Source organism: Lithobates pipiens, unplaced genomic scaffold, assembly GCF_037356315.1.
Source record: "Lithobates pipiens isolate NorthernLeopardFrog02 unplaced genomic scaffold, aLitPip1_a1.2 Scaffold_22, whole genome shotgun sequence".
Lineage (NCBI taxonomy): Eukaryota > Metazoa > Chordata > Amphibia > Anura > Ranidae > Lithobates > Lithobates pipiens.
This window is the reverse complement of record NW_027507784.1, coordinates 341743782-341760063: the sequence shown is the minus strand read 5'-3', so window position 1 is coordinate 341760063 and position 16282 is coordinate 341743782. Positions and strand designations below refer to the sequence as shown.

Below are 16282 nucleotides of genomic sequence, written 5' to 3'. Positions count from 1 at the left end.
GAGGGCCGTAGTTTGAAGACCCCTGAAAAGCCATACAGGTGTAAAAAAAGGCACTAAAATGAGCCTCCTCGATTTTTCTGCCAGCTCTTAGCCTGGTGTATTTTATTATGCCCATGTGCGTAAAATCCAAACACCGAAATCTGCACCGACACCCACAGAAATCCAGAGACAGAGCCGGACGGAGATTTATTTTTCATATATTTTAGGAAAAGTATCAGAAAAAAAAAAAAAAAACAGAATTCACAATATTGGAATGCATTTCAATACAAACCAAAGTCGTTCTCAGGTGACTAGTGACATTTTAGCGCCAACATAAACCCCCCCCCGCTGTTGGAAAAAAAAAAGGCAATACATTCTCCAAAAATAAATTACAAATTTTGTCTACAGTAAAATCTTTACATATCAAAAACAGTAAAAATAACAGTTAGTGGTCTACAGAGGATAGAAGTAAAAACAACAGGACAAGGTATATGGAGGGGGGAGGGGGGATCACCAACATTGTCAACATTCTCAGCCAATCACAAGCGTAGGGCTGATTCAAATTGAAATTAAAAGCAACATCCAGTGTTTTAAAACCAAACTCTGGACAAAAATGGGTGGATTGAGCCGGCAACGCTCCAGTCCAGATAACAATTTATTGGTGACCAGTTACAAAGGAGTGACATCAAACTGACGCGTTTCGGCAAGAGCAGCCATCTGTACAAGGTACGCTCCGGGCCGAAACGCGTCTTTTTTGTTTTGTCACCAATTTGTAACCAGTCACCAATAAATTGCTACACAGTGTTGCCGGCTCAATCCATTCATTGGTCTCATTTTGGTGCGTAGGGACACTGTGCCTAGGCACCTGTGTGTGGATCGGGAAATCAGATTGGGTGCTCCTCAGACGTCACTCGGCGAAACTTTGTGTTTTATTTTTATTTATTTTTTTAGTAGGGGGATCTCTGCGCCCCTATTTGGGGAGATTTACGGTCAAGGCAGGAAGTGATGGGAAATTTCTTCAACCAGGACATTGTCAGGGCTGGGCTCAGCCCTTCCCTCTCTGAGTTGGCTGCTCAGCTGTTGGCTAATTGCCAGCTCCTTTCTCTCCACAGTTACTCAGCTGTTGATGATATCCTGCTCGTCAGTCCTGCCTACTTAAGCCGTCCAGCCCAGATGATCTCTGACTTTGCCTTGGTCAACATCACAGAGACTACCTACGGCATTCCTGTTTAAAGACTGGCTTTGCTGACATCCCTTCTGGCTCCAGATCCTGCTTGCTGTTCGACTACATTGATCCCGGACTTCTGGCTTGGCTGACTATCCGTTCCGGTTATGGAACTTTGGCTATGTTTTGACTACATTTGTTCCTTTTACTTTTAAACAAGTGTGATTTACCTGTACTTCTGTCTCGGTCCAATTTCATGTTTTCTGACATAGATAAAAAGAATCAGAAGAGGCTAAGCACCAATCGGTTCAGAACTCCAGAGATCTTTAATTCTTGACTGTGACCTCACAACCAATGCGGGAAAGGTATCCCAATGCGTTGCAGGGGCAAGGGATTCAAGAACTCCACCACATAGCTATCAAGCCACCTAGGTTTGCATTGAAGATCTCCCATCTGAGAAGGTTCCAGCACAGTACACTTTGGAACTCTAGGAACCATGTTGGACCCCGATGAAGGGGGATCCCTTGCCCCCCCCCCCCGAAATGCGTTGGCTACAGTTTTTCCATCAATTGGCGATTTCACAATAAAGATATACTGAGCCCTGAACTGGTCATTTGGCACTTGGTCTCTTTGGTTCGTGTTACTTTGCCAAGTGGGATGGGTCCCCATTCTGTGAGACCACCCCCCCCCATGTTGTCTTCTGGGGTCCGAGATCCAACAGACAACAGCCCCCCTCTCCTGGATCGAACTTCCAGGAGGTGAAGGTGGGCTTTTTAATCATGTGACCACTGTGATTGGCCGTCACATGATCGGAAGCTCCCAATCATAAGTATGCGTTGGGAGCTGCCCGTGATTTATAGCACAGAAAAAGCCATTTCCAATGGACGCACGTGGGCAGCATCTCGGTGGTAAAGCCCATCCTACCTGCACAGAACAATTGGAATGGTTACAACTTTGAGAACGTTTGTGCGTCCCTAATGCAGTGACACCCGATCCCGCCACTTCTTGCCCTGGTGTCACAGGGACAGGAAGGGAGGGAAAATCTTCCCCAATGGGGGTCACAGACAAGAAACGAGCCCAAGTCTCATGTAGAGGGAAAGGATTGTACAGAATTCAGCACATCACCAGCTCCAGCCACACATTTCATCCTGGTCAGGTCTTTCTGCTGAGAACATTAAAGCAGAACTCCAGGTAATCATTTCCCCCAGTCCCCTCTCCCACCACTAAATGTAGACTCTCCATCCTGAATTTGCAACTTTATTTTATGTGTAATGTAGTGGTCACCACTCCAGTCCTTTTCTTCTCCTTCCTGTGGTATGGTGGTGGCCAAGGAGCAGGGACTACATGTCCCAGAAGTCTGTGCAGTTCAAGCTATTGTGGGCGTGGCAGCACTGACATTTAATAGTAAAGACCGTTGGCTGCAGCAGTCCGATTACATAGCCCCTGTAGTAATGAGAACTACGGGGGGTAAAAATGCAGCTAAAATTATTATACTGCTGGTGAATGGAAAGCCTGCAGAAATAATTTCCTGCTTGTGCGATTGGCTCACTGATTTACCCAGAAGTCTGCACTAAAAACATACAAGTCACATTTTAGGCATCCTCTGCAATAGGACTGTCCGTTTTGAAGGGTAAAATTACTTCTAAAAAAAGGGGATGCAGACCTTGCAACTTTCCTCATCAGAACACCGAGACTGCACCAGGTGATCATAACAAACTAAACTCAGAATCAGTTTGCACAGCACATGGTGAAAAACAGCTAGCTCTTCGGAGCAAAAAATAGGAAGGAATTCTGCTACAAAGTTTGTTAAACTCTGGGAATGCAGATCAGGCACACAGTAATCAATATCACGATACTAAAATTCTAGATCTGGGGAAGGAGAGCAGAATGGGACACATTAAGGCTCGGTTCCCACCTATGCATTTTGCAGTGTGCTTGCAGAAAACGCACTTCAGTCCATTTAACATTAGTCCCTATGGGTCGCATTGACATCTATACACTTTCCACTAATGCATTTTTAATTTTTTTTTTGAAAGGTGCAGGGACTTATTTTTACATGCAGTGTGGTGCATGGCCCCATAGACTAATGGAATCACAACAAAAGACGCACGTCCATGTTTTTTTTTGGTGCGTTTCCAGCATGACAAAAGACACCTTCTCCTAGCAACATTAAAACACCCCAAAAATGTAAATCGCACTTAAAAATGTACATAAAACACGCCGGAAAAAATGGGCCTCAAAATGGTATCAGCCGCATATGCATACGTGTGAACCGAGCCTCATCGGCATCCATCTGAGATCTTCCTGCCCTTTCCTGGGCGTTAGGTTGGTCCTTCATCTTCCAACATTTCAAAATCACAGATCCTGAACACGGACACCTACCTATACTCTGAGGTCAGTGATTTAAAATACACAGAAGCCAGGCAACCAGCATTTTTAGGAGGTGGTTAGCAATAGCAGCCCGCATGCAGTTGTTTTTAGAAGCAAGCAGGTGGCTTGTCTCACTGGACTCCACCCAGAGCTAAAAATGTCACTTTTGACCAATCATTGACTTGCCCCAAAAATACCCAGCGGGCGGCTCTAGTTTTAATAGAAATGGCAGCCTCTACACATCAGCTTATTATAAAAAAAAAAAAAAAAAAAAAAAATCAATAAAACGTGGCAGTGACAGCAAAACATTACATAAAAGAAAACAACAATGTAACAACAATGTAACACTGTACAACAATCTGTGTAAAATAGTTAATAGAAACGTTGCGGCTCCTTTCCTTCTATGGGAAAATGATTAGAGATGTGATGGAATGAAACGCTTGTGGAAGCGTCAGATCATCGAAATGTCACCACCAAGCAGACATGTTGGCAAATGGAGAGATTCCGCTGCCAACACAAGACCACTGCTGGGTACGTTCCTCACCAACAACTGCCGCTCCTGGCTGGATGGGGGGGGGGTCAATTAAAAAAGAAAAAAAAAAAAAAAAGTATATATAGTCAAATTGAATACATTAAACAATTGATTTAAAGCGTCCACAAAGAAATTGAATGCCCGCTTTAAGTGAAGGTGACCCCCTGATATGCCACATTTGGCATGTCATTTTTTTTTGGGGGGGGGGTATACCCTCTTTTTAGAAGGATCCAGCTCCCACTTCCTCCCGGAGCGACGAAACCAAGATCACCTCTCCCCCCCCCCCCCCCTCCCTCCCTCTTGGCAATCTCCTGCCACACATAACAGGTCCCAGATGATTGCCCGGCCAGTCAATGCGCAGCGCGTCCCCAGCTGTGAAGCCACAGCCAGGCTCCCGCAGTGACAACGGCACCGCCGCAGAGTGGAGCGGGGGATTTATACGCCTGGACCGCTGGGACAGGCGAGTGTCTGATTATTAAAAAAAGTCAGCAGCTACGCTTTTTTGTAGCTGCTGACTTTTATATGGGTGGAACTCCGCTTTAATGTGGTTGTAAACCCTTACAAAACCACTTTGATCTACAGTTAAGCCTAGATTAAGGCTCACCTGTAGGTCCAAGAAATATCTCCTAAACCTATACGGTTTAGGAGATATTTACCTGAAGACAGCCACCGCTGTCTACGGCGCATGTGCCGGAGACAGTTGCGCGCAGGCGCACGGGGTAATCCGCAGATCGCGGCAATATGCCGCGAGTGTTGGCTCCCGTGCGCATGCGCGGGAGTGACGTCATCGCTGCTCCGGCGAATCACAACGCCGGAGCAGCGAGGCCCACCAAGAAGATGGACGCTCAGAACTACAGGGGACAGCGGTGACTTCGCTGGCTCCTGTGTCAGGTAAGCGACACATAATGGATGCGATGCGATGCACAGTAGTCCATTATGCTTTACCTTTGCAGGGAATCGAAGAGCAAGTAAAATCATCAGGGTTTTTACTTCCTCTTTAACTCGCTAATCCTGATGTGGCAAATCCACCCAATAAAGCTACTCGGAGCAATTATTTAGTGTAACTAAAACCAAGACTCATTTTGGTTTTGGATAGAGTGGTGAGAGGGGGTTAGATACCCAGTCAGGTTCTTTTTTATTTTTATTTTTATTTTTTTACTACTAGAGAACATGCAACAGAGGCGCTAGAAATCACGCGTGTTTAACCTGTGCCCTGCCAGCTGCTGTGGAACTACAAGTCCCACGAGTCATTGCAAGGTTGAACAGTTACCAAAAAGAAAGGGAAAAGAAAAAAGGAAAAAACTAAAAAAACTAAAAACATGTATAAACATATGCAAGTTCATAAAAGATATAAAATAAAATAAACTTTCCTATCTGAACATACGTGTGTGTGTGTAATATATATATATCTATATCCACCCCCCATTTGTGAAGGGAGAGCTGTGTGGACCCTCAAAACACATTGAATTTAATTTTTTGTTAATTCAATAGCAAAAAATAAAAAACAAACAGAATAAATAAATCACCAATGGCGTGATACCCTTACTGTCTTCTAAAGGTTCTCAATTGCAGTCCCCAGCTGGGGAGTTTCCTAAAAGTGGTTCTCTCTCAATTTGGGGGTCGAGGGAGGGGGGGGGGGGATTTCTTTCACTTCCAAATACATCTACAGAACAGGAAATGAAGGTAAATTTCTCCAATGAGAGACAGATTAAAAAACAAACAAAAAAAAAAAAAAAAACACCTGGGAGAGGTTTTAACTTCACCCCACTCTACCAAAAAAAAAAAAAAAAAAAAAAAAAAAAAAAGTGGCTTCACATATACTTTAAAACAGTATTTAACCCAAAAATTTCATATTTACAAATCCTTTGATGTGATGACTGCATTAGTTTTATTTTTATTTTATTTTTTTAAGGCTGCTCAGATTTCACCTGGTGATCTGGCCAGTACCTCCCGTTTTAGAGCGCCCCACACTCTGGATGAAGGAGCATGGGGGGCACCTATGGACAGCAGCATTGTCAATCTGGGGGAAGAGGAGTGTTAGATGGACTAGCAGATTTAGATACACTAACAAATTGAAGCCAAACTCCAGCTCACACTTTATAATCAGTTACAGCACACATGGCTTTCTCTAGGATGCAACAATCCCCCCTTACTGGGGAGGGCTACGCAGACCGCCAGCGCTCAATTCTTGCTGAAAAGGTCAGTGGCCCGAGCGCCTGCGTTGAGTACAATACAGAACAAGCTCGCAGTATAAAACGATCTCAGAATATAATAAATTAGCCAGGCAAAGAATTTCTTATGTTCATTGATGGACACAGCTCTTCTGAATCTTGGCCATAGGGTTACAGCGCCACCTATAGGAGGACACTAGGCAGGAAAAACTGCAGTCCTAGCTGGTATAAAACCCATTTTCTGCTATAGGCAAGCGGCATTGCCTGGTTGATGCAGTTGGGTTTTGGTTTGCCCACCCCTGGTTGAGACACTGCTTTGGGACAGCCCTATGGTCTAGATGAGTGGTCATCAGCCCCGTCCTCAGGACCTGCTCACAGGCCAGGTTTTATGTATTCCCTTGGGGGAGATGCAGACTAGAACACTGCAATCACTGAGCAGCAAATTATATCACCTGTGATGTATTTCAGTTATCTTGCAAACCTGGCCTGTTAGTGGGCCCTGAGGACAGGAGTGGAGAACCACTGGTCTAGATTCATAAGAGCCGCATCCGTCCATGGCTGGGACAAGGGGCACCTGCCCGGGGCACTGTGGAATCATGTGAGGTGGGGGGCACCACAAGCAGATTGGGGAGAAAGCATTTGTGTTGGCAGGGTGAATTTTAGGGGGGGGGGGAAGAATTGTTCTAGGAGGGGACATTTTGAGAGGTGCACTAGGAGTAGTGATTTGGGGGGGGGGAGGATTTGTGCTAGAAAAGGTAATTGAAAGTAGGGGTGATTGGGGAGGGGGGGGAATTGTTCTAGGAGGGGAAATTTGTGTGTGTGTGGGGAGGGGGAATGTGTGCTTGGAGGGGGGAATTTGAAGGATAGAGGATTTGTGCTAGGAGGGGAAAAACATTTTTTGGGGTGGGGAAATTTGTATTTAGGGGTAAGCATGCAGATTAGTGCTCGATTTTTTTTGGCAGGGGGGGAATTTTTGCAGAAACATCATTTTCCAACTTGGGAGGGGGGGGGGGGGGGGTGCAATTTGGCATGTTTGTCCTGGGCTCTAGATGCACTGCATCCTGAACCTAAGGGAATTTTATTTATTTTTTTGCCATAACAATCCCTTTCTCTGGGTTCATTGACGGACACAGCACACATCCCACTATGGAGTTCATCTGCTGACACCGCTTTGTTATGGATTGCCCATAGCAGAGAAGGGGTTTTATACCAGCCAGGATTGCCCATAGGCGGCGCTGTTTCTTTTCTGCCTACTGTCCTACTCCTATAGGTGGCGCTATAGCCCTATTGTCAAGATTCAGATGAAGATTCAGATGAAGATGAAGAAGATGTAGAAGTAGAAGAAGAAGTAAAAGGTCCAAACATCAAGTTTATTCCACTAAAATGGTCCAATATATTCCATACCTGCTTCCAACACATTTTAGAGACAAGGAGGTTCTCTCTTCATCAGGGATTGGAAGGGGTAGTGTGGCTGGGGAAGTTGCTGGGGGTGCGGATCCATTCTCTTAAAATTTACTCCCAACTTTCATCTTTAATAACCATTCAGGGCCTGATGAAGGGGGCATCTCCTGGTCCCTAAATACATTACTCCCAACCTTCATTATTATTAACCTTCTCAAAAATGTTATTTTGTTTCTATTATTAACCTTTTAAGCCCTGATGAAGGGGGAATTCTCCTCAGCCCTGAAATGCGTTACTCCCAATCTATTAACCTTTCAGTCCTTTTTTTTTTTTTTTTTTTTTTAAAAAGGGAGTCTCCACATCCCTGAAATGCATTACTCCCAACTACATCTTTGTTAACCTTTCAGACTCCAAGGGGGTGTCTCCTTATCCCCGAAATGTACTACTCCCAACCGCCATCTTTTATTAACCTTTTAAAGCACATTTCATCCCAAAAGTGGAACTTAAGCTCATCTGTCTCCTCGCCCCCCCCCCCGCCCCTCTGGTGCAACATTTGACACCTTTCGAGGTGGGGGGGGGGAAGCGGGTATTGCTTTAGACAGGTATCGCGTCCCCTCTTCCATTGGACCTCATCAGTATGTGCAGCTGCTGACTTAATTTTTTGAGGGAAATGCGGAACTCCGCTTTAAGCCCTGATGAAGGGGGGGAATTCTGGTTCCTGTAATGTATTACTTCCAACCCATTAACCCTTCAGACCCTGACAAAAGGGGAATCCCCCTCATCCCTGAAAAGCGTTGCAACCCAACCTCCATCTTTATTAACCTTTCAGACCCTAAACAAAAAAAAAAAAAAGGGGAGTTTGCTATTCCTTAAAAAGCATTATTCTCAACCTCCCTCTTTACAAACCCTGATGAAGGGGGAATTCTCCTGGTCCCTGTAATGCGTTACTTCTTAACCCATTAACCTTTCAGTCCCTGACAAAAAGGGGAGCGTCCCCTCAACCATGAAAAGCGTTACTCCCCAACCTCTATCTTTATTAACCTTTCAGGCCCTAATAAAAAAGGGGGGGGGCGTCTCCTATTCCTTGAAATGCATTATTCTCAACCTCCATCTTTACAAACCATTATGAAGGGGGGGGGGTATCCTGGTCCCTGAAACACATTACCCCCCCCCCCCCCACCCTCCATCTTCACTCTTTAATAAACTTTCAGGCCTTAATAAAAAAAAAAAAAAAAAAAAAAAAAAAAAAAGTGGCATCTACTATTGCTCAAAATGCGTTACTCCAAACCTCCGTCTTTATTAGCTTTTCAAGCCCAGATAAAAAGGGGGGGGAAATCTCCTGATCCGCAAACTTCATTCCTTCCAACCTTCAAGGCCCTAAAAAAAAAGGAAACGTCTCCTGGTCCCCAAAGTGCATTACTCCCAACATTCATCTTTATTAACCTTTTAGGCCCTGATGAAGGGGGGGGGTGTCTCCTATTCCTCAAAATGCGTTACTCCAAACCTCCATCTTTATTAGCTTTTCAAGCCCAGATAAAAAGGGGGGCATCTCCTGATCCCCAAACTTCATTCCTTCCAACCTTCAAGGCCCTAATAAAAAAATAAAATAAAAAAAGCAAAAACGTCTCCTGGTCCCCAAAGTGCATTACTCCCAACATTCATCTTTATTAACCTTTTTTTAGGCCCTGATGAAGGGGAGTAGCTCCTTGTCCCCAAAATGCATTGGGTTGTAGGTTTGGAATATAGTGGACTGTTTTAGTTGAATAGGCTCCATATTTGCACCGTTGGCGTGGCACTATACACCCTTGCTTAGTCTAAGGTGTGGCCGCGGCATTCCACCAAGTCTCCTCCCGGTTTGGAGCCGCAACTTTCTATGTTAAACTTTGCAGGTATACATATGAGCAGGTATGCAACAGTATCACTTCCAGTCATCCTCCTTTATTCCTAACGTCGTTCCTCCCTCTTCCCAATCTCAAATTCCACTCACAATTCCGTACTTTGCTACATCCTTCGAGCCCCGCCCACTTCTTTGGTACTGGAAAAGGTGGCAGTAGTAATAGTAATGCCGGGGTAAGGTGCATCCAATGAACATGCTTAAAGTGGAAGTAAACCCATCGATTTAAACAGTTAAAAAAAAAAAAAAAAAGGCATGCCGGGAATGCTATCTGCACATTGGCTGTGCTCTCAGCCAAACTATCAAACCATCCAATGGCTGGTGTCATAACGAATCACATGTGCAGCACCATAGCAGTTGAAGATTAAACAGAGGCAAAGATGGCGGCTTCCTTGGCTGAAAACCATAGGGGAGTTCACTTCCACTGTAAAGAGAACCCGTCATGGAAGCCATGTTGGCTTCTACAGCTGACCACACTAGTCAACGGGCAGTTTATTATTTTATTTTTTTGCCTTCAAGCAGACTTTACTTTCTACATGCTTGTTCTGGGCTCGGGAATCACAACCTACTCAAGCCAGAGGATTAGCATTTTTCGGGAAAGCTCTCTGCCACAGCAGTCTTTGCATTTCTATTGTAACCTTTAAAAAAGCACATAACCTATCCCCCCCCCCCCCCCATTCTGGATATGAGACATTATAAAAAAGGAATCCATTGAGATATGTTAGCAACCATTGCTGGCTGGCTGCAGTTAAAAAGGGGTGTCCGGGTCTTTACCCCAACTTGTCGCCAATGAAATCATAATTTAGATGCAGCCAGAGGATAAGATTTACAGGAAATTAAACATCACAGGAGAGGTCCTCAATGATTGCTCCATAACCCTACCAGCAAAGGTTTCCTTTCAAATGTACCAACCAATGGAATACAGATTATGGTCAACTCTCACGATACTAACATGGGCAAGCCACGCCCCTGACAATTCTAATTGCAAGTATCTTATTGGGCTGCATTTAAGCAACGGTCGGTTAATTCTATAAAAAAAATAAAAATAAAAAAAATATTCTACAGGACAGGATGAAATTAAAAAATGTCACAGAATATAAAATTCCTAAAAACAAATTGTACCAAGATAACAGTCAGGTAAGCCCCTGGCATTGGGGCACATCGAGTGGTATAAATCTTCTTTTCTTTTCCGGCTCAGTTATAGAACATTCCGCAGGATCCCGTCGTCCCAGAGCGGCACACACGTTTGCCGACACAAAAAACGCCGCACTGGACCACAATGTCTGGAGATCGGAAGCATGAAGCAGCCCATTAAAAAAAAAAAAAAAAAAAAAAAAAAAAAAAAATCGCATAGATCCCAGAGCGGCTCACAAGTAGAATGTTAATAAAAATCCCTCAAAATTCCGGAAACCAAAGAGGATCAGACACAGAAAATTCCAGTGTATTGCTTTAAGAAAAATAAACCATCAGGTTGTCAGTGAATTAGCCAATCAGTAGCTTCTCCCAGCATCCGTTCTGCTGACATCTTTCAGGTTCTGTCCATCTGGTTCCACTCCAAGTCACAGTATACAATGAGATTCCGTCTTTCCCCCCCCCCCCCCCAATTACAGCTCGGTGGTGAGTAGACATCGCGGTCGGGGCGGTTCTTCAGTAACCATCGTGCTGTGGAGAAAAAAAAAAAAACGCAAATAAAACGAATGAGCTTTAACAATGAAATTAGGTTGGAGAAGACAAACGCCCAATAAAAGCAGGAGATGTTGTGACGTCTGACCTTGTGTTTGCAGTGGGTGGAGGTGAAGTGATCGGAGACTCTACTGCAGCAGGTAATTGATCTATTGTGTTATTCAGGACTTTAGCGGGAAGGTTGGTATCTCCTGTGAGGTGTCCGTTAGATACAAGTGCACTCTGCGGAATGGGAGGACGGAGAGGGGTCAGAGACAGACCATACAAAAGACAAAACTAAAAAAAAAAAAAAAAAAAAAAATGCAGAAATCGGTCAAGCCTAGAGTAGTTCTTGACAAACGTGGTTCCATAAAACTCTGGGGGTCCTTTAGAGGTTGCTAGGAGTTCCTTGCACTGTGGCCGATTGACCTATCCAATGGTGCCATCTAGCTTCATGTCCATGGCAACTTAATGGAGGCAGCAGCATAACACCAATGATCCTTTCAGTTGTTGGTAAAGGAGGCATTAAGTGTGACCATTGGTGGTCAATGGGGAAAAACGACCCCCAATGTAAGAGGGCCAGTCCCCCCCCTCCCCCCCGCTGACCTCCAATCCAACGACCAGTCCCCCCCTGCCGAACGCCAATGTAAAGGCCATTCTTCCCCCCCCCCCCGAACGCCAACGTAAGGGCCATTCATTGCCCCCCCCCGAACGCCAATGTAAGGGCCATTCTTTGCCCCCCCCCCCCCCGAACGCCAATGTAAGGGCCATTCTTTCCCCCCCCCCCCGAACGCCAATGTAAGGGCCATTCTTTCCCCCCCGAACGCCAACGGAAGGGTCATTCTTTCCCCCCCGAACGCCAATGTAAGGGCCATTCTTTCCCCCCCAAACGCCAATGTAAGGGCCATTCTTTCCCCCCCAAACGCCAATGTAAGGGCCATTCTTTCCCCCCCCAAACGCCAATGTAAGGGCCATTCTTTCCCCCCCAAACGCCAATGTAAGGGCCATTCTTTCCCCCCCAAACGCCAATGTAAGGGCCATTCTTTCCCCCCCAAACGCCAATGTAAGGGCCATTCTTTCCCCCCCAAACGCCAATGTAAGGGCCATTCTTTCCCCCCCAAACGCCAATGTAAGGGCCATTCTTTCCCCCCCAAACGCCAATGTAAGGGCCATTCTTCCCCCCCCAAACGCCAATGTAAGGGCCATTCTTCCCCCCCCGAACGCCAATGTAAGGGCCATTCTTCCCCCCCCGAACGCCAATGTAAGGGGCATTCTTTGCCCCCCCCCGAACGCCAATGTAAGGGCCATTCTTTCCCCCCCAAACGCCAATGTAAGGGCCATTCTTTCCCCCCCAAACGCCAATGTAAGGGCCATTCTTCCCCCCCAAACGCCAATGTAAGGGCCATTCTTCCCCCCCCTGAACGCCAACGTAAGGGCCATTCTTCCCCCCCCTGAACGCCAACGTAAGGGCCATTCTTCCCCCCCTGAACACCAACGTAAGGGCCATTCTTCCCCCCCCCTGAACGCCAACGTAGGGGCCATTCTTTCCCCCCCCAAACGCCAATGTAAGGGCCATTCTTCCCCCCCCCCTGAACGCCAACGTAAGGGCCATTCTTCCCCCCCCTGAACGCCAACGTAAGGGCCATTCTTTCCCCCCCCCGAACGCCAACGTAAAGGGCTATTCTTCCCCCCCAAACACCAATGTAAGGGCCATTCTTCCCACGGACCAGCAATAAATGGGTTTTAGCAATGGTTCTCGAGACCTAAAATTATTTTTAATGGGTTCCTCTGAGGTAAAAAGGTCGAGAAAGACTTGCTTAGAGAAAAGAAGGAAGCACAAAGAATGACTTATGGAAAATCCCGAAAAAGGTGGTTGATGATTAGTACAGAGAAGAAGGATAGAGGGTTTGGCATTGCCCAGCTTATAAATACTAAATCTAAAGCCAAATATTCACTTTTAGTTTTGGGTGGAGTAAAGTCTTCTAAAACTTCTATCAAGCCTTTTTGTAGTTTTTTTGTCCCAGCCTCACTTTCCTGGTGAACAGGTCATGACAGTAGAACTGCAGGGCCCAGCGTCCGTTTTACAAACAAGCTCTGTCCTCAAGCGCATCAAAAATGCATTACAATTTTTTCTCTTAATTTATCACTCAGCTTTCTTTTTAATTTTGTCGGACATAAAATTTCACAGCCAATAGTTGTAGAATTCTCGGGTGCCTGGAGGTGGGGGGGTCTAAAAAAGCAGCTAAAAAAATAAATAAATTTCACGTGATTTATTGGGAATGTAGTGGTAGGTTTGTGGGTAATGAGGGATAATGCAGTCCAACCAAGATCATAGCTGCCAAATCAATGCCTGAGCAGCAAAGACCAGATTGTAAGAGTATTAAGTAGAAAGGTTATGGCGCTAAACCCGATTAGTGGTGTGTTGAATTGACCTATCACCACAAATTAGTGTTGTGCAAACAGTGCGGGTCTTCAATTAGAAACCTTCATCCCCGGTGCGCCACTCAGTGCCGTGATATGTAAATGCTCTCACCAGAATTAACGCCCCTTGTGGGGCTAGATGGTCCTAAAGATGTAACCTTGAGCTCAACTAGGCTGCTTCCTGCACACCTTTCTGCTCTCAGCGCCTCCCCCACTGGGGTCTCATACTTAGGCAATGTATACCTGCAATGACCTAAGTGAATGTTTATTATATTTTTGGTTTCACTCATAGTATGTTGACACGTATATGATGACTCAATATTGGTTTTGGATTTAATTATGATGGGATACATATGTTGATTTAATACGGATTATATTTTTAGGAAACATTTGCACTTTAATTGCACACAGCGCTTTCTCAACAACACTAATTTGTGGCGATAGGTTAATTCAACACACCACTAATCGGGTTTAGCGCCATAACCTTTCTACTTAATACTCTTAAAATTTCCCTCCCCTCCCTATTAAGGAAGTGAGGGCTTCAGGCATAGGCAGCTCTAACCCTGTAAACTTTCTTTCACATTTTTTTCACATTTCTTCCCACCACAATTTTTTACCACATTGTAGTTTTTATTTTTATACAATTAGGGTGTTTTTTTCCATAGCGCAACTTTACTTATTTATTTACAAAGACCAGATTGTACCCACCCTGGAAGGATCATTAGGGAAACAGGTCACCGTTTCCTACACAGGAGGAGGAAACACAACCTAGATCCACTCTATTAGGGAGACATTTGTAGCTGCCAGTTACACAAGATGGAAGAGGGGCCCCCCCACCACCAGGCAAAAAAGAGGGCCCCCCCCCCCCCACCACCAGGCAGAAGAGGGCCCCCCCCCCCACCACCAGGCAGAAGAGGGCCCCCCCCCCCACCACCAGGCAGAAGAGGGCCCCCCCCCCCACCACCAGGCAGAAGAGGGCCCCCCCCCCACCACCAGGCAGAAGAGGGCCCCCCCCCCACCACCAGGCAGAAGAGGGCCCCCCCCCCCACCACCAGGCAGAAGAGGGCCCCCCCCCCACCACCAGGCAGAAGAGGGCCCCCCCCCCACCACCAGGCAGAAGAGGGCCCCCCCCCCCACCACCAGGCAGAAGAGGGGCCCCCCCCCCACCACCAGGCAGAAGAGGGCCCCCCCCCCCACCACCAGGCAGAAGAGGGCCCCCCCCCCACCACCAGGCAGAAGAGGGGCCCCCCCCCCCACCACCAGGCAGAAGAGGGGCCCCCCCCCCCCACCACCAGGCAGAAGAGGGCCCCCCCCCCACCACCAGGCAGAAGAGGGCCCCCCCCCCACCACCAGGCAGAAGAGGGCCCCCCCCCACCACCAGGCAGAAGAGGGCCCCCCCCCACCACCAGGCAGAAGAGGGCCCCCCCCACCACCAGGCAGAAGAGGGCCCCCCCCACCACCAGGCAGAAGAGGGCCCCCCCCACCACCAGGCAGAAGAGGGCCCCCTCCACCACCAGGCAGAAGAGGGCCCCCCCCACCACCAGGCAGAAGAGGGCCCCCCCCACCACCAGGCAGAAGAGGGCCCCCTCCACCACCAGGCAGAAGAGGGCCCCCTCCACCACCAGGCAGAAGAGGGCCCCCTCCACCACCAGGCAGAAGAGGGCCCCCTCCACCACCAGGCAGAAGAGGGCCCTCCACCACCAGGCAGAAGAGGGCCCTCCACCACCAGGCAGAAGAGGGCCCTCCACCACCAGGCAGAAGAGGGCCCTCCACCACCAGGCAGAAGAGGGCCCTCCACCACCAGGCAGAAGAGGGCCCTCCACCACCAGGCAGAAGAGGGCCCTCCACCACCAGGCGGAAAAGTTGCTCTTTATATATTGCACTTACTGGTACGATCCAGCGGGGTGTGATGGCTGTGTATAATGGAACCTGCCAAGAGAATGGAAGAGGTCAGTTCATCTGTGAGGAGTCAAAATATTGTTAAATCTTCCAATCTTTTATTGGAATGATGTAGAATTATAGACATAAAACACGACTCAGTTACCGGAGGGGTGGAGGGGGCTGGAGCCATGTCGGTGAGGTCAATGAGATTCTCAGTGAGAAGAGCCAGAAGGTTATCCAGATCTTCAGTGGGGCTCTACAAAAGTGGCAACAGACAAAATAATAAAAAAAAAAAAAAAAATCACTTTGTAATCAAAATGTATAAATAAATAATTTAAACAGCCAATGCTGAAAAGGAAAAAGAAATACAAATATGTACTATGCGCCATTTGTTTTGGAAGGACACAGGGCTCCGTCTTACTAAACCAACATGGACAGCTCAACAAACGGATTATAATTCTACAAGCTGATGAAATAGGACCCTTTTTATTTCCCTTTTCCAAACTGTGTTATTTCGGTCTCGGTCCTGTAGCTTTCAGAGAATCCAAACAGGTGCTGCAGTTTATAATTAGCGTTCACATGTCACGGACATCACAGAGATGCGTCCACTCAGCAAGTAAAGGAGAGGGGGCTTCACAGTCTGCTGAGCGATCTAGACAAAAGTGCTCAACTTCTATAAGCTGCAAACCCTTACACACACACACACACACACACACACACACACGTATGCTACAGAAGTTCTACACACTCTACGCTGTTGCAAAACTACAAGTCCCATGAGGCATTCCAAGGCTGACGGTTCCAAG

General features: G+C 46.8%; 1 protein-coding gene across 1 annotated transcript in view; it reads right to left on the bottom strand.

The window, feature by feature from the left end:
- Positions 1 to 9998: 9998 nt before the first annotated feature.
- Positions 9999 to 16282, bottom strand: part of EPB41L5 (erythrocyte membrane protein band 4.1 like 5) — a gene marked incomplete in the record, with an annotated part of 89923 nt that continues 83639 nt past the window's right edge. The window contains 4 exon segments of the mRNA XM_077450206.1: positions 9999 to 11174; positions 11284 to 11417; positions 15483 to 15524; positions 15640 to 15732. Of these exon segments, the coding sequence (XP_077306332.1) occupies positions 11117 to 11174; positions 11284 to 11417; positions 15483 to 15524; positions 15640 to 15732 (327 nt within the window).